The 20,986-nt window shown below is 44.8% G+C and overlaps 1 protein-coding gene across 2 annotated transcripts; it reads right to left on the bottom strand.

The window, feature by feature from the left end:
• Window positions 1-1,501: 1,501 nt before the first annotated feature.
• Window positions 1,502-20,521, bottom strand: Ddx25 (DEAD-box helicase 25). Of its 2 annotated transcripts, none has more exons than XM_028879039.2 (12): window positions 20,331-20,521; window positions 19,695-19,761; window positions 19,409-19,453; window positions 18,811-18,946; window positions 16,529-16,621; window positions 16,318-16,420; window positions 14,533-14,647; window positions 13,091-13,268; window positions 6,480-6,717; window positions 5,443-5,605; window positions 3,130-3,318; window positions 1,502-1,700 (listed from the first exon to the last, which is right to left on the bottom strand). In XM_028879039.2, exons 1-12 carry the CDS (start codon window positions 20,391-20,393, stop codon window positions 1,639-1,641), a joined length of 1,452 nt encoding a protein of 483 aa, XP_028734872.1. In that variant the 5' UTR covers window positions 20,394-20,521; the 3' UTR covers window positions 1,502-1,638. The 2 variants fall into 2 exon arrangements, with proteins under 2 accessions (XP_028734872.1, XP_028734873.1); XM_028879040.2 differs by having other exon boundaries at window positions 19,695-19,738.
• Between the last annotated feature and the right edge of the window lie 465 nt (window positions 20,522-20,986).

The following is a 20,986-nucleotide window of genomic DNA, read 5'->3' as shown; positions in this document are numbered from 1 at the left end:
TGTTAGGAGACTGCCATGGTGCTAGGCATGTCCCAGCCCCCTGTAGGAGTCCTGGTATATCCTGGAGGCCATCTGTGTGACACTGGATACATGTGTTCTCCCCCTTTAGCTCTTCTGATGCTGGCTTATACGGGGTCTCTGCCATTATACTCTCTGCCGGGGTGTCTTGAATCTTTTTATCTCCCCTTTCCCTGCTGCTTGGAACAAGGATGCATGATAGACACCTAGTGTTTTGTGAGGGAGCCTGCCCATTCTCCAGTTCTGAGCCCTGGACTTAGGGATCAACATGGGCACAGTGACAGCCACGTGGACTATCAAAATAGATAAGCCACGAGCCTCATCTACAGCAGGGTGGCACTCACTGGAGAGGCCGCTGGTGGCTGGGAGTGTGGCAGAGCTGCAGACTTTAGCTTTGTGAGAATCCAGCCATTCACCCCAGTTTTTCAGGCTCATGATTTAATTTCTAAGTAGCATATGTGGTAATTAAGAAAATTTTTGCTTAGAAGATTTAAATTTTTCTTGAAACAAGCTTTTTTTTTTTTTTTTTTAATTCTGGGACGGGTCTTGCTGTGTTGACTAGGCTGGCCTCAAACTTGTGGGAATCCCCCGACTCTGTTTTCTGAATGCTGGGATTGCAGGTACAGACCACCATACTCTGCTACCATGAAGCTTTTACAAGCAACATCGACTCCCTGACATGTTATTTCTGGGCTAATTCTGTTTAATTTTTTGGTGGATTTCTGTGATGCATGTTTGTGTAAAGATGTGCATGGGTGAGCGCATATATGTGTGTGTGCATGCAGATGCTTGTGGGCTGACATCACTGCTTTCCACCTGGTTTCCAGGGCAGTGTCTCTCACTGAACCCGGAACTTGCCATTTCAGGTGGACTGACTTGTCCTGTGAGTTCCTGATCTACGTTTCTGGCTCCCAGCTGTGTGCTGGGATGTGAACTCAGACCCTCACGATCATACAAGCAGCACTGTCCCCACAGAGCAGCATCTCCTCAGGTCCTGGCTTGCTGTTTTTGGAACCTTCATTGCCCTCTTCTGAGAAACATCTAGAATAAAGCCACATTTTTAAAGACTGAAATAACAAATCTTTTCTGATTTGAAGATCGTAACAAGCAGAAGAGGAAAATATTCAGAAATTCTGGATGTCACCTGAAATATTAAAATTCTGTCTCTTCCAAAATTTTAAAGTATCCTTTCGCCTGAGCAAGGGGTGGGAATGGGGAAACTGATAAACAGAAAGGGCAGTCTGTGAGCCAGGCCTGAAAATGGGTGGCTTTCCATCGGTCCTGCCAGCTTCCATTCTAAAACTGGTGATGTTCTACCGCCCCCTCGTGGCCAGGTTCATAAATGAGTATCATCGTATAATCTAAATGAAAAGTCATCTCCGCAGCAGCTCAGGGAGATGCAACCTGAAAACAGATTAGAAGAAGGAATCCTGCATTCTCATTTAAACCGGTCACATGCTTTGAATCAATTTGGGTCTTAGAATGAAGAGTACCATGACATTTATTTTGTTGTCTGTGACAGTTTCACCTTGACAGAGCCTCAACATAGAAAATTATCTTCAAAACCTGCTGCAACATTCTCACAAACTGGGAAAGCCCACAAACAACAAAGGCCTCTCTTCAATATTCGATCTTTTCAATCTCATCCATGTCTTCTGGGTCGAGTTGCTTAATATTGCTATCTGAAAGAACAAAAGAGAAAGGATCCAGTCTCATCCCAGGTCCTAAATGCAAGTTCATTCCAGCCAGCCATACTAGAAACAGTGACACCTTTAAAATACAGTTTCTAAGCAGGGTGTGGTGATGCACGCCTTTAATCCCAGCACTCAGGAGGCAGAGGCAGGTGGATCTCTGTCAGTTTTAGGCCAGCCTGGTCTACACAGTGAGTTCCAGGACAGCCAGGGCTACATAGTGAGACCCTGTCTCATCAAACAAACAAACGAACAAACACCCTGCTCCTGTGACATTTTGTATAGGAAGCCCCAAATGAGTAACAGACACCAAATAGTTGGCCCACATAAACTACAACAGCAGCAAATAGACTGGATCCAGAGTGTATATGTCTGGATACCTTGAGCAAAAAGAGGCTTTGCTGATAGTGAGAAAAGCCGGGGTGGACCAAGCCTCCTCATTGGAGTTACTTCCCAAGAGTTCAGCAGAGCAGTAGTGGCTCTGGGTGCCACTCAGGTAGTTTAAGATGGGGTGCCTAAGCAGTACTTTAAAGGGTCAGTGGAAATGCAGCAGTCAGCCTGAAAACCTTTACAAATTCCATTCCAATGTTTGGTGAGTCCACTTCCTGGGGAGTGTGTCTATGGCTTCCAACAAAGTCCCATCCGAGAAGATGGTACTTAATGCCTTCTTGCCATGCTCCCCCCTCCCATCAGTGGCCAGGTTCAAAAATAGATATGATCATATAATCTAAATGAAAAGCCATCTACACAGCTCTCTTGGGTTTGGGGTAATGTTTGTTTGTTTGTTTGTTTGTTTGTTTCTTCAAGACAGTCTTACTATGTGGCTGTCCTGTCCTGGAACTCACTATGAAGACCAGGCTGCCTTGAATTCACAGAGATCCTCCTGCCTCTGCTCCTGAGTGCTGGGATTAAAGGTGTGTACCACTACACTTGGCTTCTGCAGGGGAGGGGGTACAGCTACCAAGTGATGTAATAACCCTTGATGCTCCCATGAGTGCATTCTGACAGTTCTGGGGCCCAGCAGACTAGCTGAGCCTGCTTGTTCAGATGTGGGGCTGGGGAAGGTTGCAAAGTTCAGAAGTCAGGACTGTCCTGTCTGAGAGGGTGAGACTAAGGAGAAACTGTAAAAAAAGAGGAAATTGGGACACAATAAATCCTATTACTTTGTGGTATTGCTCTATGGGCATAAAATTCTACAGATTGCAGAATGAGCTCATGTGAATTGACTTGAGCTTGACACTTAAACTTCTGTTTAACCATAAAGGAATCACGTAGTCACTTGGCCTAGGTTATGACTTTCACCCTATGAACTAGAAGCTATTCTCTCACGGCTTCTGTTTCACACAACCTCTCCCTGCCCTCACGGACAGTGTGAGCATGTCTGGGGCCCCTACTGTGCATGCGAAAGCCTGCTACTTACTGAAGTGGTCCTGTATTTTCATAAGCAGGGGCAGCTTATCCACTTCAATCATGTTGAAGGCGAGACCTTTTTTCCCAAAGCGTCCTGTCCGTCCTATACGGTGGAGGTAGGTCTCATAGTCTGGCTCTTCTGATTGATTTACAGGAAGGTCAAAGTTCACCACGATGGTGACCTGCTTCACATCAATTCCTAGGAGAAGAAAGACACTATAGGGTCTTGCAACAATTTCTTTAGGACAAATCCACCAAGAACTGTATTTGCCAAAGGAACTCTCTCTCACTAGTGGGTCCTAAAACAGGGCAGTTTGCTTGCTCACGGTGGTGTCTGTGATGCTGGGCAGCAATCAAGCTAATCAAGGCTAATTCTGCACAAATCTGGGTACGAAGCATGTATATGTGAGTGGGGGGAGGGGAGAGAGAGAGAGAGGCCCTCACCAAGCCTACAAGGCCAAGCTCTTCCCTACTTCTGTGGAGCTTAGTCCCCAGCAGGCTCGTAGGTCCAGGGTCTTCTTACCCATTATGGGATGCAGCTCAGCTCAACTCTACTCCATGGCTGTGTTCTCATCATGCCAGTTTTTCATCCCTTGTCTCAGTGTTATCTCCATTCAGTGTTCCGCGTTACAATGCTTTTCCCTCAGTCTCTTCCCCACTCTTCTAACGTCACATAGATGGCCACCACCGCCATGTCCAGGACACTTGTGCTCCCAGCCTAGAATACATGCTCCTCAAGTCCTCAAACCACCTACGGGCTCACCTCATTGCCATGTTCAGTTCCAGTTACAAGGGCTAGACATTTTCTAAGCCACTGTATTTTCCTACCCAACTGACCTGTTCTGACTAGAGCTGTGGTTCAGTGGTAGAGTGCCCGCCTAGCAAGCACAAGGCCCCGAGTTCAATCCCCAGCATTTAAAAATCATCTGAACTTTGTCCTTTCTTCAATACCTTTCAATCCTAGTGCTGCCTAGGACACCTCTCTGTCGTCTGGGCCTCCATGGCCACACTGACAGGCTGCCCACATCATCATCTTGCCCTCTCTGCTCTGAGCCTTCAGCCTGGAGCTTTCTTTGCCATTTCCCCCCTAGGGCCTGAGATCATTCTGTCCAGAAAGGAAACCATAACAGTTCATAGACTATTCACAGTTAAATTAGCCAAATTAAAAAGAATCCAGTTCCTCAGTCATACTGTGATGTTTCAAGTGCTCAAGAGCTGATACAGTTAGTTAGTGGCCACCATCTGAACAGCACAAAGTCCCTTTGGATAGCTCCAGGCAAGAACAGTTCCCAAGGGCCAGGAGCTTCACCCTTTTTCAGGGAGGCTAGGCTTCCAAGACAAGGCTAGTAGAGCAGGCCCTTTGTTCTATTCAATGACCTAGAGAATGTGGTTTGAGTACAGACTGACGTAGAGAACATGGTTTGAGTAGAGGTTGACCTAGAGAACATGGTTTGAGTATAGGCTGACCTCGAGTCTGGGGTCCAATTTGAGTATAGCGTCCAAACAACAATGTGAGAAGGATAAAAAAATATGCAGTCCTCTTTCTTAACACTTCTCAGCTCGAAACTGTAGATTTAAAACTCGAAACACCTAAGATACTAATAATGTTGGCATTATTAGTGATTAGGGTAATGCAAATTCAAACCGCATGGAGATACAATGCACCTCCATTTGAATGGTTGAAACAAGAAACTGACAAGATTAATGAATGACAAGGGCGTGGAACATCATCAATGGGAGCGCACCCTGCTGGTGGGAATGCACAGTGGTTGAGACAGGCGGAAGAGCAGCAGTTTCTTAGAAAGCAGTTCCACAGCAAGGTATTTACCCAAGAGAAATGAAGACGTGTGTGGATACAAAGACCTACACATGACTTTTTTTGATTGTGAGCCTAGCCTTTAACAGCTGAGCCATCTCTCCAGCCCCTACACATGACTTTTTATTGCAGACACATTCAAAGTAACCCCTAGCTGCAAGCAATTCAAATACCCAACTGGTAAATGACTGAGCTATCAATGGAGTACTATTGCCAACGAAGAGGAACAGAACTACTGTTGCCTTAGCAAACAAAGCTGGGGAAATTCAGCAGCAGCATGCTAGGTGGACAAATCAGATACAAAGGCTCTACACTCTATGATTCAATGTAGGCAGCAGTCTGGAAGAGAAATCGCATCGGCAGCAGTTGCCAGAGGTTATGTGCTGGGAGGAGCCTGGGTGCAGAGAAAGCCAGGACCATGCTGGGGAGCTGGCGGGTTCTGATGTTGATTACAGTGGTGTTTCTATGACTGCATACATTTCCCAGCAACACTCAACTTTCACAAACCTCGAGCACAGACATTGGTTGTGATGAGGACCTTCTCTTTGCCATCTCGGAACCTCTGGATGATGGACGCTCGCTGCTCCACCGTGAGTTCCCCACTTAGCAAGGACACCTGGTGGCCATCCTGCATCATCTCCACAGTCAGCCACTTGGCATTTCGCCGTGTCTATGAGAGAAATCAAAGCATGAGTCGAAGCAGACTGGCTGCCCCGTAAGCTCATGGGTGAAGGGGGAAAGCTGCAGAGGGCTATTTCCTTCTCCCTCAGTCTTCCAAGGAGGTCTAGACTGTGGCATGACATTCTCTGCGATTTGAAGAATCACAGTCTCTCAACTTGACCAAGCTTTGGCCTTCTTTTCTGATGACCAAACCAAACCAAACCAACAAACACTACAAGAGTTCTTTGTGGGAGCCATGTGATTAACATCTTTATGTACACAATAAAATAGCTACCCATTTCTGCATCTGCATCATCTTTGTTAAATGGACCAAAAAGAAAACAATTCTAAAGCTAAGTAACTTGCCTAGTTTACATGGCTATCTTGGGGCAGAGCTGAACTTGTTTTCATTCTATAGAGGATTTCAGTTCTGTCCACATGCCAGCAGATGCCAGTCTAGAGCAGGGGATATGTCTCAACACCCTGCTCATAATGCTAAGCATGTTCACATGGTAGGAATGAAAATAAAGTATATGAGCATGAAAAGGGTCAGCTAGCAAGAAGCAAACACAACACAACTCCCCCCACCAGCCCACATAAAATAAACACAGTGGGACAGATATCAGTATAAGTAACATCACAGACTTGGAAAAGCCAAGTGTGGATGTGCTAGTGGCAGGCTTTCTAAAAGGGACCTTTATTTAAGGTCCATCCCGTCAGCCAACCTTCCTAAGTTTCACCCCGAAGCTGAAGATTCTAGTCAAAGCTGTTCTGAGGGTTAAAGTGAACACAGTGCCTGGCTCGATGGCATTTACTCATGGTACAGTCTCCCCGCGCACTTGCATGGAATCTGTCCATGGCAAAGACACAGGCAGCAGGCTTGCCTGGCAGAAGATGATGGCCTGGCCAATGGTGATGCCGCCATAGATGTTGCACAGGGCTTGGTATTTGTCTTTTCTGTTTTCACACAACACATAATACTGTCGGATGTTGTTCAGGGTCAGTTCCTCTTTTCGTAACTTGATAACATTGGGGTCAGGAATGATTCGTTCAGCAAACTGCCACACAGAGTCCTCAAAGGTTGCCGAAAAGAGGAGCATCTGGCATTCGGAGGGTAAAGCTCTGAAAGAGAAGGAAGATGCCGTCACTCAGCTGTCAGACTGTCACTCGTCAAGGATTGGCATACTTGTAAGCTTACGTGGTGCTGTGTGCTGCGATCAGCGCCACCTCCAGGCCACAAGTCAAACATCCTGTCCCTATCTGCCACCAAGAATTTGGAAAAATGTATGTGGGATGTGAATCTCCGAGCATTCTGGAGGGTCAGCAGTCACACACGCCAATCTCCTCCCAATGTAAGGTTCAGTAGTCTCACACTGGGAATACATCTAAAGGGAATGAGCCGAACCACTTAAAGGGATTGTTTTAACAACCCAAAGAAAGGAAATCAAAAAAGGGAGTGCTGAGCAACCAACATAAGTGCTCTAATTATTATACAGCTTTCTCCTGAGTAGGAAATAAGAGGGACCTTTTCAGAAGCCCCTTTTGACTACTAAATCGTGAGTTCTGACTCTTTTTTTTTTTTTTTTTTGGTTTTTCGAGACAGGGTTTCTCTGTGTAGCTTTGCACCTTTCCTGGAACTCACTTGGTAGCCCAGGCTAGCCTTGAACTCACAAAGATCCGCCTGCCTCTGCCTCCCCGAGTGCTGGGATTAAAGGTGTGCACCACCACTGCCCGGCAGAGTTCTGACTCTTACTCTATAGCGTAAACACGCTAACTTACTGGTTAGAGGACGGCAAGAGGAGAGTCTCCCCTGACCTCTAGCCATAATGAACAAACAACTGGGTCCCTTATTTCAGCAGCTAAGCACTTACTACTGGGAGACTAGCGTGGAAATTCCGTATTTGGAGACAGGAGCATTAATGGTAGGTGGAATAAGTCACGCGGCCGAAGGGAACGAATCAAATGAAAGCATGCACACTTCCTGGTAGCTCTTCTCATCCAGACTGCCAGCCGCCAAGCGCTGCTGCCTCCTGGAGAGGTCAGAGCATCACCTAGTTCTGATGCCCCCCTATGACAACCACCCGAAAGGAACGCTTCCTGGAATTTCAGTCCCTCGGATTATGAAGAGTTGCCAAGCACTGCCAGATGGGGAGAAGAAAGGTCCACCTTTTGTGAAAGCCGGATGCAGCCAGCAAACAAAACAAGAGAGCTGGCCAGTTCAGACAACGTTGAAAACTGGGAATAGACCGAAACCAAAAGCGCAGCAGCACCACCTTGCAACAATACTGAGATTAGTACCCTCAGCGAGGGAAGGTGGATGCCGTATCCATAACACAAGAAAAGGAAGTGAGGGAAAAGAAACAACCAGGAAATACCACAAGTAGGAGGCAGACAGGAAAAAGAAAGCCGAGACTGCCATTTTAACCTCAGACAGAAGGAAGTGCACGATAAACCCCCGATTAAAGAGCACCTGGAGTCAAGGGTTAGACTAGGCGCTAGGGTCAGGGATGCAAGGGGCCAGTGCACAGACAGACTTGGAAGTCTAGGGGAGAAAGGCAGTGCTTTCAAATTTCTAAAGGTGGCTCCCTCAAGAGCCCAGCACTGAGGTGAAACAGTAGCCCCTCAATTAGCTCAGCCACAGCACTCACATGAGCATGCGTTAGAGTGTCCCTGGGATCTATCTCCAGGACGTGGAGTAGCTGCAGCTCAGAGTTTACAGAAAGCATCTTACACTGTGGGCTGTGACCCCATCTGGGTTGTATAACTGAATGTGGGGAGTGTGAAAAAGTCTGCAATTCAGTAAAAAGATATCTGAGCGGGCAAAGGCCAACAACTAATTCCAAATCAAACCCGTAATGAACCTGAGGTGTTTCTAGCGGAGTTTGCCTGGGGTGCATAGTGTGGCTTGCACACTATATGCAACTATAGTCGTCTTGGTTCTGAGCACGTGGCAGCTTCACTTTGTGCTGTGCGTGCCCCTGAAGCCATACAAAATACCAATAACTATTGCTTGAGACACTCAGCTCAAACTGGTCACTACTGTATGCGTCTGAGCTCCCTACAAGGCTTTCTGTTCTCACAGAAACATTCCTTAACATGTTCTTATCAAATCAGTATGTCGTAATTGCTGGGCTATTTGATTTCAAAACTTTCTGAGTTATTGACTTGAATTTCATAAAAAACAAACAAACAAACAAACAAACAAAAAACATTAACTGTGACTTGAAGTTAGGAAAAAAATTCTAATAATTTCCAAAATGGTGTGAAACATATTTCTGCTATTTGTATTAAATAATTAAAGCAAAGTGGTATTTCCAGCATTGGCAATTTAAAAATACCAATGAACTCTAGAAAATATTGAATAACTTTTGTTTCAGGCAATATTTAATTCTTGATATAAAAATAAAAGGCACATCCATCTATTATGCAAATTTTATTTTTATCATTAATATAAAATTATATGCATACCAACAAACTGTTTTAAAATAAATCTCTTTATGACTCATTTTCAGTAAATGCTTGACATTTATGTACCTAAATATTTGGAGTCATTTAAAAATTTCTCCAGTGAAAATGAGTCTTAAGTAGAGAAAATTTAAGACCTGGTTTATACAAAACTAAGTGGGATGTCCCCATCAAATCCTTCATTCCAGAGCTCAGGGAACCCCATAGAAGAGGAGGCAGAAAGAGTGTAAGAGCCAGAGGGGATGGAGGACACCAGGAGAACAAGGCCCTCTTGAGCAAGGCTCATATGAACTCAGAGACTGAAGCAGCGAGCGCAGGGCTGATGTGGGTCTGTTCCAGGCCCTCTGAGTGTACATTATTACAGCTTTCAGTTTAGTATTTTTATGGGACTCTTGAGTGTGAGAACAAGTGGGTCTCTGACTCTTGTGCCTGCTCCTGGGACTCTTTTCCTCCGGTTGGGTTGCCATGTTCAATTTCGAGATGAAAGTTTTTGTTTCATCATATTATATTTTATTTTGTTATGTTTGGTTGTTATCTCTTAGAAGCCTGTTCTTTTCTAATGAGAGACAGAAAGGGAGTGGATCCAGAGGAGAGGGAAAATGGGGAGGAACTTGGAGGAATGAAGGAAGGGGAAACTCTAATCAGGATATACTGTATGAGAAGAGAATCTAATTTCAGGAAAGGGTAGGGGGAGACACGGTTTATAGACCTAAAAAAAATGTCCTGTGAGTAAGGAAAGGCAGAATGCTGGTAACAGATGACACAGCTTTCTGTGTGAGAGCTGATTCTTCTAAATCTGCTTCAGACGTATAATCCATGCTCCACCACACACCAGCAATAAAAATGTGTCCCTGTCAAACATGCTGGCTAATACCTGTAATCTCAGCAGTTAGAGGGTGAGGTAGGACTGTCATGAGGCTGGACTATATAGTTAGTTCCATGTCAGCCTGGGCTACAGAAAAAGTCTTTCTCAAGACACACACACACACACACACACACACACACACACACACACACACACAGAGTCTAAGATACTTCAATTTTAAAATTGGAGATGATATTTATGAATTTTTTATAAAACAAAGAAAATAAAAGACAGGTTTGCTCATATCTTACCCAAATATAAACTAGTAGTAGCGTGTAAATAAAAATTCTGGCAAATTCTATTCATCCCACAAATTCTCTATCAAATAAAACAAAAATGGTCCTACCAGCTACATGTCTTGCATATTTTGCACCTGACATTTTAAGAAGCATGTAATATCTGACCATGATATTGAGACTTTCATTATCAAAGTTTTGGGCCACTTTTCAGTTTGAAGTTGCACTTAGAAAGACCTTTAACTATGAAGACATGTACTCATATGGTGACTACATTGTTGGTGTCTCTGGAAAGATGTGCAATAAATGAAAACAGATGTCTTTCTCCAAAATGGAAACACAGTGAGAAGGAGAATGGAGAATGGATCACCAGGAAACAGAAATAGCAACCCTTGCTTTTTAGTAACATGTGTATAATTATTTCCATTTTTAATACTTCTTGTTTGTGATGACTGTGTCCTATATGGGCTCTCTCTAGGAAAAGAAGCAACTTCAAAGAATTTCCAGAACTTGAAGGCACAAGGTTTGACAATAAAGTCAACAAACCCCAGTGAGAACTATCAGGATCTGGAAGCGGCAAGAGACCCCAATGGTAAGCTAAGATCAAGGTCTAGGGGAGCAGGGTGACATCCAACCTCTCAGCCACAGAAGCAGAAGCTCACGGTACTGATTACACATGAAGTTACCCAGGGAAAACTGTTTGGTTTTCAACAATGCACCTGAAATTGGGAGGAAGAATGGTTTTTCAATACAGGATTCCTACGTAATAGAGACCAGATTTATAAGACAGTAAAAACGTTTGAGACACATACAAGCTAAAAAACAAAATTAACCCACAAACTTCTTATATACTTTAAAGGAGATGAGAAAATACAACCCAGCACATTCAGGAGATTACACAGGAACCCAGGGACTGGGAGATGCAAAGCAGCAAATGAGCAACAGCACAGCCATGATTAAAGTACACAACAGGGCTGGACACTCAGACAGGCAGGAGAGGGAGACCTGGAAAGACCTCCCGGATAAACAGAAGCCAATGACTAACAACATGATTCGAGGCCTCATGGACTTTCCTCCATCCACTCTGGCATGTCTACTGTTGTCCTTGCTCGCTCATGTTCAGGCAGCCATGTCAGTGACACTTTATGGCTGGAGCTTATGACATTACACAGTATCACAGTAGACTACCTGTTCCTTGGGCTCTTACAGTCTCTCCCCTACTCTTCCTCTATGATCTCTGAGCCTTAGGTGGGGGAGATTTTTGTAGATTTATCCAATGGGACTTGGCTCTACAACTCTGCATTTTGATCAGTTGTGGTTTTCTATAATGATCTCTGTCTGTTGCAAAGAGAAAGTTTCCTGGAGTGAGGACTGCACGTATCTGTGGGCTTCAACCCTACACAAAATACTAGAGGTAAAAAGCAAGGCTGAGAGCAGGGAAACAGTCTCCCCCAGGGCAGAGCACACCAACTGTTTGCCCAGTACCAAACGGTCAGCCCTGAAAACACACACACAAGTAACATTATGCAGACCAAGCAGGTTTTACTAAGGAACACATGTACAAACATATACATATATGCATGTAACAATCATTTAAAAAAAAGAAGCCATGAATTTGAAAGAGAGCAAAGAAGGCCACATGGGATGGTTTGGAGGGAGGAAAGGAAAGGGGGAAATAATGTAATTATATTATAATCTCAAAAATAAAAGAAATTATGAACACAAACAACATGATGTGGCTATGTGAAGAAACCTCTTGCATATGACACAGCTGATGGAATAGTCAGGGAAAAGCTAGAGATCCCTCCCTACACAGGGCCAATGATGGGAAAAAGACAATAGTCAAGGGGAAGTTGTACGATAAAAACACAGTTAACAACACTACACCACTGGACCCGCAGTCCACAGTGCGTGCCTGCATCTGCATGTGTCCTCAGACTGACATAAACAGCGCTGGCACAATCAAACTCTTACGATTTAACCTCTGAGAGAAAGCAGAGAGTGGGCAAGGGCAGTGGTTCAAAAGAAATCAGGGCTACTTTCTACACTGAGAAGTAAGGAGACGATGACTTTACATCAGGAAACAGTAATGTGAGCATGTTATTTAAGATCTGAAGATTGGCATCAGAAAAGACAGGCATGTTCTTAGGACTGAGCAGGCAGGGGTCTATTGTTCCTAAATACTATTGAATTTAAAGTTGAGTAAATATTACTTTTTTTCCCCCTTGAGACAGGGTTTCTCTGTGTAACAGTTTCTGGCTATCCTGGAACTTGCTTTCTAGATCAGGCTGGCCTCCAACTCACAGAGGATCCACTTGCCTCTACCTCCTGAGTGTTGAGATTTAAGGCATGCACCACCACCTTAACTTTATTAAAAAAGAAAGAAAAAAAAAAGAGCAAGGCAGATTCTTAACTTCCCTCCCCAAATCTCAACGCAGTGAGTGTGAAGAAGGGCCCAGAAATGTGTTATCGGAAGCCCATCCGTCAGGTAATTTGTTAGAGAAATCTGGGGAAATGGTATAATTTACTTATACACTAGAAGTGGAGTCAGGACTAGACCTGCTCCAACACCACGTGTTTTCTAGTCTAGCCCAATGGCCATCACATCCTCAAGGCAGCCTTCAGCAGATACCTTCAGGATTCTGCTCAGGATATAAAACATGACTGGCAAAACCTTGTGCGACCCAGGACACACCCTTCAACCTGTAAGTCTGCCCTGCAAACCCACAGCAGAGAGGCACGCACAGTGAAGGCAGGCGTCACAGCAGTCTGAGGGGGCCCTGAGCTGGTGAAACTATGACAAACCCGCAGTCTGCCGGAGGTGACAACAGCAAGAACTTAAGCAATGGAGGTAATTAGGAAGAGCAGAGAAACAAAACTGATCATTTAGACTGAAAATCCAGGAGGAACGGATGAACGTGAAGGTTACCTTTGGATACGAATACTCTGATCTGAGAATCCTTGGGTGTCAATCATCACATCTGCTTCATCCAGGACAAATACACGGATCTTAGTCAAATCAATCAATTTTCGCTTGAAGCACCAATCTAGGACAGTCCCGGGAGTACCAATTATAATCTGTTTGGTGATTTCAGTGCCCCGAGGAACTGTGGAGAAAAGGGTTTGAAGTATTCCTGTAGATCAAAACAGCTCACCTCACGGTGCCAGGACACAGGCCAGGGTGACAGGACGTAGTGCTTGGTATCATTTTTCAAGTGCAAACCCTGCGGGTCATGGATGTATTGAGATTCTGCAGAATTTTAGGATGGATTTCAGACTTTTAGGTTTATGGTAATAATAGCCCTATATATTTGATTGTGCTCCGTGGTCATTTAAAAAGCTACACTTAGATAAAATGGATACTGTGGCATCCTGTAGGCCCCACTACTCAGGAAGCTGAAGTGAGATGATCACTTGCTTACATAAGTTCAAGACCATCCTGGGCAACACAGTAAGGCACTGTCTAAAAAAACAAAAACAAAACAAAACAACAACCCTCCCTCCCCCCAAACCTCCCAATCCAAACCAAACAACCAAACAAAAAACCAAAACAAAACCAAAAGCAAACCAAACAAACCAAACCACATTCCAACTTTCTCTTGTCCTGTGGGAACTATGGCATGGCTGTGGGGAAACTGGTCAGGTGAGGAGTACAGGCCGGGCCACTACTGCAGTCTCCAGAGCAGCTAGTGTCCCTGGCCTGCCACTGCATGAGCTGAGAGATCCCATTGCAGCTACAGGAACTGGGCTGCACTCAGGATGAGAGCACTCAGCTAGCATGCACAAGGCCTCAGTGTCTATCTCCAGCACCTCCAAACCAGAAACAAGCCCTCCAAACCACAAAGCCTTTCCAAACGGGGAACAACAAAACATTCAATAATAGTCTAGAGGTAAAAAATATGGGATGCTGTGAAGCCAGTCAGAGAGGGTGGTGTGACGTGCTCCCATTATGTGAACACTCAACGAAACAGATGTGCAGATGCATCTGCATGGGCTCAAGGAAGAGCAAACACTGGCTTCCTATCTTTTTCCTGGGGCAAAGAAGAGCAGATTTCCATCTCCTAATCTTCATCCTTTAAAATTTCAGTTTCCATGATAAGCATGTAGTATTTTAATGAAAAATCTCCAATAAAACTTGTTTGGCACAAAATCACCAAGTCTCAAAAAGCAGACTTTAAATAGGGCATCCTCTTACAAGGTGTGGAAATAATGCACTGTTTGCTGTCCTCATTATATGCCAGACTGTACCAGGGCTTAAGTCTGGACCACTTTGTTTAAGTTATTTCCCCCACTTTAGAGACGAGAAAGCAGAGAAGTTAGGTGTGAAGCCAGGATTTAACAAATAGCCAAGACAGACTGACTGGTACATACTTCGATTTCCTCGAATGGCATACATCACTTCAACATCCACACAGAATTTCCCCATCCTTTCAACCACACGGCCAGTCTGCAGAGCCAGTTCATAGGTAGGAGCCAGGCAGAGGCACTGTGAGATACAAGAGGGGAGGGGAAGGTTCATACAAGTCACTGCTCAAATTTGAACCACAGTTAAAAGTTGTATGGGAAGAGGCAGAGAAATGTCACTGAAGATTTTCGCTGAATGAAACATTTTAAATTGAATATAATTTGACAGTTGATAAATAGCTGATAGGTTTAAGGTGAATACTCAGGAGGGGTTGGAGCTGAAGGGAAAAAAATAGTTACTTTATATATTCCTCTCTACAGGGCTATTTAGAAACATAAGTTACTGGTCACTGTCTTTTGATGGAGAGAGAAAGGGATATAGGGAGCTGGGAATCCATGAAGAAGGCAAGATAAATCACAGCATGTACAATACCTATCACCTCTTACTTGCTCTTAAGAGTCTGTCTGTCTCCAGCATGCTTTGCTTAATCCACATTATAAATGCATTAATCCTGCCAGAATAATATTCCCCCCAACTCCCCTAGAAGTAGTGACCGTCGAATGAAGATTCTGACAGAAGGAACTTGGTAAGTAAAATATCCTGAGGGGGTGGGTAACTCCACGGATGCAATAGGCCAGATTACTAAATCCAGGTTTAATCTGAGCAAAGCATTCCTGGGTGGTCTCAGGGGAAGCGGGAGAACTACGTGGCTGCTCCCGAGGAGGGGCCTTAAATACCCTCGGGGGAAGGATCCACTGCTTGGTGGGCTTTCTTTGGGTGGGGTCTGGAGTAGGCAGCTCCAGGGGAGATTCCCAACAAAACTGGTGGTTATTTAATGTGTTCATGTGCAGGGTATGGTAGGGAAGGCAACTACCAAAGTGCTAAAAATAATTTCCATACACATTTCCATAACATGGGCTCAAGCATGGCTCTCTTGAATAATTGAATGGATACCACAGTTTCAATCTAAATTTCAGTGACCTTATGTGGAAAGCACACTTCCTATGCTTGGCCCCCATCACACGCATCTACAATTTCTAGGAATCACTGGCAGCTGGCTGAGAAAGGCTTTTAGCATATATGGGAAGTCAGCCCAGGAAAGAACTTTCTAAGTGTCCTTTGGAGGAAAGAGGGAAACAGGACCTGATTCTTTTTGCGAAAAGAAATGAGGCTAGAACTGTGAGCTGGTTGCCTCTACCAGCCACTCTGTGACCACAGGAAGACACTTTCCCCCCAAGAGTTTCTGATAAATGAATGAACTGTATGCCCTTCTGACCCTACAGCCATGCAGACACCATCACTATATGCTTACTTATTCCAAGCACAGTGATGAATGCACATGATGACTTTAGGAGAAAAACTCTCACACATGCATTTGTCATTCAGTGCTTCAGGAATGGTCTCTACAAGGCAGGCTACACTGCGTGTGAGGAGTCGAGCATGAGGAGATCAATGATGATCCGTGCCTTTAGAGTGTGCTGACTTTGCAGAGAGAAAACAGACCTGGGGAGATTTACTAACTGGCCCCTGACACCCAGATAGGCAGGCAGTTGCGGCAAGGCTGGAATTGGAGGCAGCTGGACTCTAAGGCTGGGGCTGTGTATTACTGGGTACTAGCCTCATACTCCCCCCAACACTCTAGGATTTTATGAAGGAATGCCTATTCTTCATATATCTGCAGAAAGACCAGGCATTGCTGAAACACTGTTGGCATCACAGCTACAATTATTTCCACCAGAGCCCTTCCTTACCTGTGGAAACAATTCCAAGGCATTCACTCTGCTTAGCATTGCTAAGACAAAGGCGGCCGTTTTTCCAGTTCCCGACTGGCTTTGTGCTATGAGGTTCTGGGGACTGTGAAAAAGAGGAGACGGCTGGGTATAAATTGAACACAAGATCCTGGGTATAAATAGAAGAAACCAAAAACAACCAACTTGGAAGACCACTACCCTGTAAACTCACGGATGTGCGAGCATCATAGGGAGGGCCATCTCTTGAATTTTGGATGGTCTGTTAAATCCCATTGCGTAAATCCCTTTTAGTAACTCTTCCTTTCTGTAAAATAATAAATAGATGGGTACATAGATAGATAGCTAAATAAATAAATAGTAAGTAAATAAATAAATAAAAATTCTCATTCTCAAACATGCAAAGCCTCTGCTGGTCAGCAGCCTCATTAATACATGTACCAGCAGCCTCCAGAAACACATACTTGAAAGATACACTTCTGAGGTAAGCCACTTTGCAATTAAGCATTATCACTTTCCTAGGACACAGTGCTCAACAGAAGCAGCTTCAGAAGGATTTATTTGAGCTCATGGTTTAAGAAGGGGTAGAGTCCACGATGGTGAGAGTGTGAGGTTGCTGCTCTCACTGTGTCTGTCATCAGAAAACAGAGACAATGCTGATGCTCAGCTTGCTTTCTCCTGTCTTACCTTTTATTCAGAGACTCCAGTCTACGAGACAGTGACACCCACAAGCAGATGCTCCTTCCTCCTCACCTAAACCCCGTGGGAAATACCCTCAGGGACATACTCAGATGTGTGTGACCTAGGTCATTCCAAAGCCAATGAAGTTGGCAATGAAGATTAGCCAGCTACAAGCACTGAAAGCAATACTTAGAAATACAATATTTACACCTCAACCCTGACCCTCCCCCCAACTACATACCATCATGCCTCTAAGCTGGACCACTACGATAATAACCTAGGCTAGAAGCCTAGGTTAAAGGAAGTGGGGAAGGCCTAAAGCCAAACTTTCTGTTAGGGAGCTGGCCAGGGATGAAGATTCATTGGATAAAAGGAGTATATCCATATACCACAAGTGTTATCTTCCCATGAAACAGAAACAAAGTGGCATTGATAGTTTAATTCCTTTTCATGAATGACAGACATTTCCAGAAAAAGAAAACATTTGATTGGGGTGATTCTTTTATCATTTCTTTCAGACTCATTACCCTATAATCTCACCTTGCTGACGAAAGAACTTTAAATGCATCTTTCCTGTACTCCTCTGCAAAATGTCAGAACGAGAGCAACATGAGTGGGCTGGACTGTACACCTTTCCCGAGTCACTCACACATTCGGGTGTTCTTTTCTTTTTTCTTTGTCTTTGTTTTTTCAAGACAGGGTTTCTCTCTGTAGCCCTGGCTGTCTTGGTACTGTCTCTGTAGACCAGGCTGGCCTCAGACTCACAGAGATCACCTACCTCTGCATCATGAGTGCTGGGATTAAAGGTGTAGTGGCCTGGCTACATTTGGATGTTCTTAATTTGGTACATTACGTGGTGGATGACTGGCAGCCACGTTTTAATCATAGGCAGGACTCTCTACCACTTAGAAAATATCTGGGCATCAGGATGTTGAATATTTTCCTGTATGTAAGTTCACATGTTACTACATCTTTCTCTTGGAAACCAAATATTGGGTGTTCCCAATTGGAACTTGGCAACGAAGGCCAAATGAGAAACAGGAATCTGATCAATCTTCTGTAATCAAGTAAGATATCTTCCAGATCCACAAGCCATTTCTCTACTACAAAGTAAAATTTCATGCTAAATATCAGCAACGCTGACTACAGCAAGTCCTGGGATGAGCGATCCAGCAGCTGCTCACATTCACCCACAGGCTCTTAATTCAAGCAATGGGGCCCCCGAGGCAATGGCAAAAGGTGTGTCAAGAGTTGCCTTTTGGGTGGTTGTGCAAACTGCTACCTAACCAGGTCCTTTCTGCCTACTGTGCCTGGCAGGCACAATAAGCCTAGTTTGTCCACCCACATCTGTCACCTGTTCTTTTTTTGTTAGAATATATTTTCTTCATGTCAGTTTCAGCCCTAAGAGATGAAAACCCATTTGAGGAAGTTACTCATTTAATACCATTTGAAATAAATTATGGTTAGCAAAGTAAAGGATTATATATTTTTTTAAGTTGGTTAAGGGGATAACATTTGGGTCATCAAAGCCTGTGTTGATTCTGATATGGAGGGTGACAACATGGCTGTGCTTGGCTTGGTATCCCCCTGACTCCTGCAAGATCAAAATATTTTGCTTTTCTACCAAAATGTGCTCAGTTTGCTGGGCAACTTGGGTATCCAAGTGTTCCTTGAGTTGTATTATTAAAATACAATCTATTTTTTAACACAGCCTACTAGAAAATAAAGGAGATTCTGATGTTCTTTTAGTACCAGTATGCTAGTTAGTTCTGGCTAGCTTAAGCATTCTTACATACTGAGAGTTAAGATACTCACAGCCGTAGTTCTTCAAATGTTTTCACCGAGTAGAGTGGAGAGCTGGGATCCTTTTGTAAGACTTCCACTCGGTGGCTGGATTCTACTAAGGACTGACGGATTAACTTGTTTAAGAGTGAATTGGCTGCCAAATCCACTAGAAAAGCAAAAACAAAAGGGGACATCAAGCCTCCTGAATGGCATCTAATTGTTTTCTCACACTCGGTAGAAATATACAAAACAGCTGCAACTTATTCTCATTTTTCTTCTAAAAGAAAGTTCTAGAAGGAATGCCACAGTACTAGGAACTCCCTCTTTCACAAAGGTCCAGTTTCTTATGCTCTGTTGCACCAACTCCTGACCTTGAGCAAACCAACATCTAATCATGACAGAACCTAATTCTTCTTTGCAAAACTGAAAATTCTTAGCCCCTTCCTTGCAGTTTCCATTTTGTCTAAAGAAATATACCCCCTCCTAATTTAGTATTTTTGTCTGATTGTATTCACTCAAAAAGAAAGCCAAGATAGTGCTTTCCTAAGGCAATCCCGTTCATTACTATTGTTAAAGGGATGATAAAGCAAGCAATGTTAGAAAATACATGCAAACAAACGTCTCTTACCTACATCATCCTCTTCATCATCATCTTCGGTGTTAAGAGAGCCGTCTAAAAGGGCAAGAGAGAAATAATAAATGTAAAGAAAAACGTTGAAAAAAAAATACAGTGCACTCTCAAAATTTCTCACAGGATTTAGTGTATGCAAACAGAGTCATCTCCAGGAAGAGTAAAGTGATTGGGAAGGTGGTGGAGGATCTTGTGTGTAAATTAAATTAAAGGAGCCAAAGCTATTTCAGCTGGCAGAAAGATCTTTAATCAAGCCAGTCTGCTCTAGCCTAACAGCACTCACCTATGTTTGGGACTGTGGTACTCCTAATACCACGGAGGTTCTTCCTGGGGTGGACGAGATTTGAAAACTATTGAAAGGCACAAATTTCAACCAATGTTAGGAAGCAAGACAACAAGCAGAAGCCTGGTGCTATCTACAGCAGGGGCAGGGAAGACCACCCCAAACGCCTTCCTTTGCAATGCTAAGGATTAGTGAATTCATTAATCGGTCCACGGTATGAATTCTCCTATAAAAAGATGGGAGTTTCTTCCATAGTCTCTTCTAGAGGTCTCTTAGTCTGAATATGGCCAGTACCTGGGTGGAAGATGGTTTACAACACCTACAAGGGAAAGGTGACCACCAAGAAGGGGAACCTGCTAAATGGTCAAAACCAGGAGAGGAGACAACTCAGAGCTAGGACTAGCAGCTGCGTTCTCTGTCTGGATTTCCAGGGGTCTTCGCCCTTTCCAATCAAAGGTGTGCCCTGCCTCTGGGAGCCTCCTTTTCCGTGGCCCTTCCACCCCTGCCCACACCTCCCCCATCACTTGACACCCTACTCCAAACGCCGGAGGGGCGCTCCCCCTCCCAGGGGACTTCCCTCGGGAGTCCTTGTTCTAGCTCCCGCCCGTGGGCCCTCCCCTGCTCAGCGGCGGTTACGTGGCTGTTCAGCCGCTCGCTCTCTGCCGCCCCAGCGTCGCCTCCCCAAAGTAACGACGCCATAGCTGCGGTCTCCGCTCTCGCCCCCGGCACGTGCTGCCACCCCCGCGCGGGGAAGCGCCGGCTCGGCTCAGTGGCCAATGGTTAGGCTCCGGGACCGGCGTCCGCCTCGCGACCACCCGTGGCGCGGCGCACTGCGCAGGCGCGGGCCCAGCGCGGGGCGGGCGGAGGGAGAGAGAGGTGCGGGGCGCAGCCGTGCGGGGCACCCGCGAGCTTTCCGTTTGGCCAGCCGGCCATCAGCACAGCAGGGAGAAACTGGGCGCGGAGTCGGTACCCATAACCGCGTTGCAGGCTCTCGGGGCTCGTGTCTCCCCGGACAGCTCCATCTGGGCATCAAAGGTGTGAGATTGCATAGGACCGTGGAGGGACTGGTGGGCTCGACTGGAGGTTCGGAAAGAAAGCAGAGTTCAAGTGCAGACATCTGTCTCCGTCCTGGATATTTCTGATGTGCCCACATATACACGTATTTTAATTTTTATTCTAAGGCGTGGTCCCTTGTTAAAGCGACCTCGACCACCACTACCTACGCATATATTGCACAGCTCGGGGGTAGATCCCTTATGCTAAGTTTGGACCAAAGAACCACGATTTTCTGT

The sequence above is a fragment of the Peromyscus leucopus genome, chromosome 7 (assembly GCF_004664715.2).
Source record: "Peromyscus leucopus breed LL Stock chromosome 7, UCI_PerLeu_2.1, whole genome shotgun sequence".
NCBI lineage: Eukaryota > Metazoa > Chordata > Mammalia > Rodentia > Cricetidae > Peromyscus > Peromyscus leucopus.
This window is presented reverse-complemented; position numbering and strand designations above follow the sequence as displayed.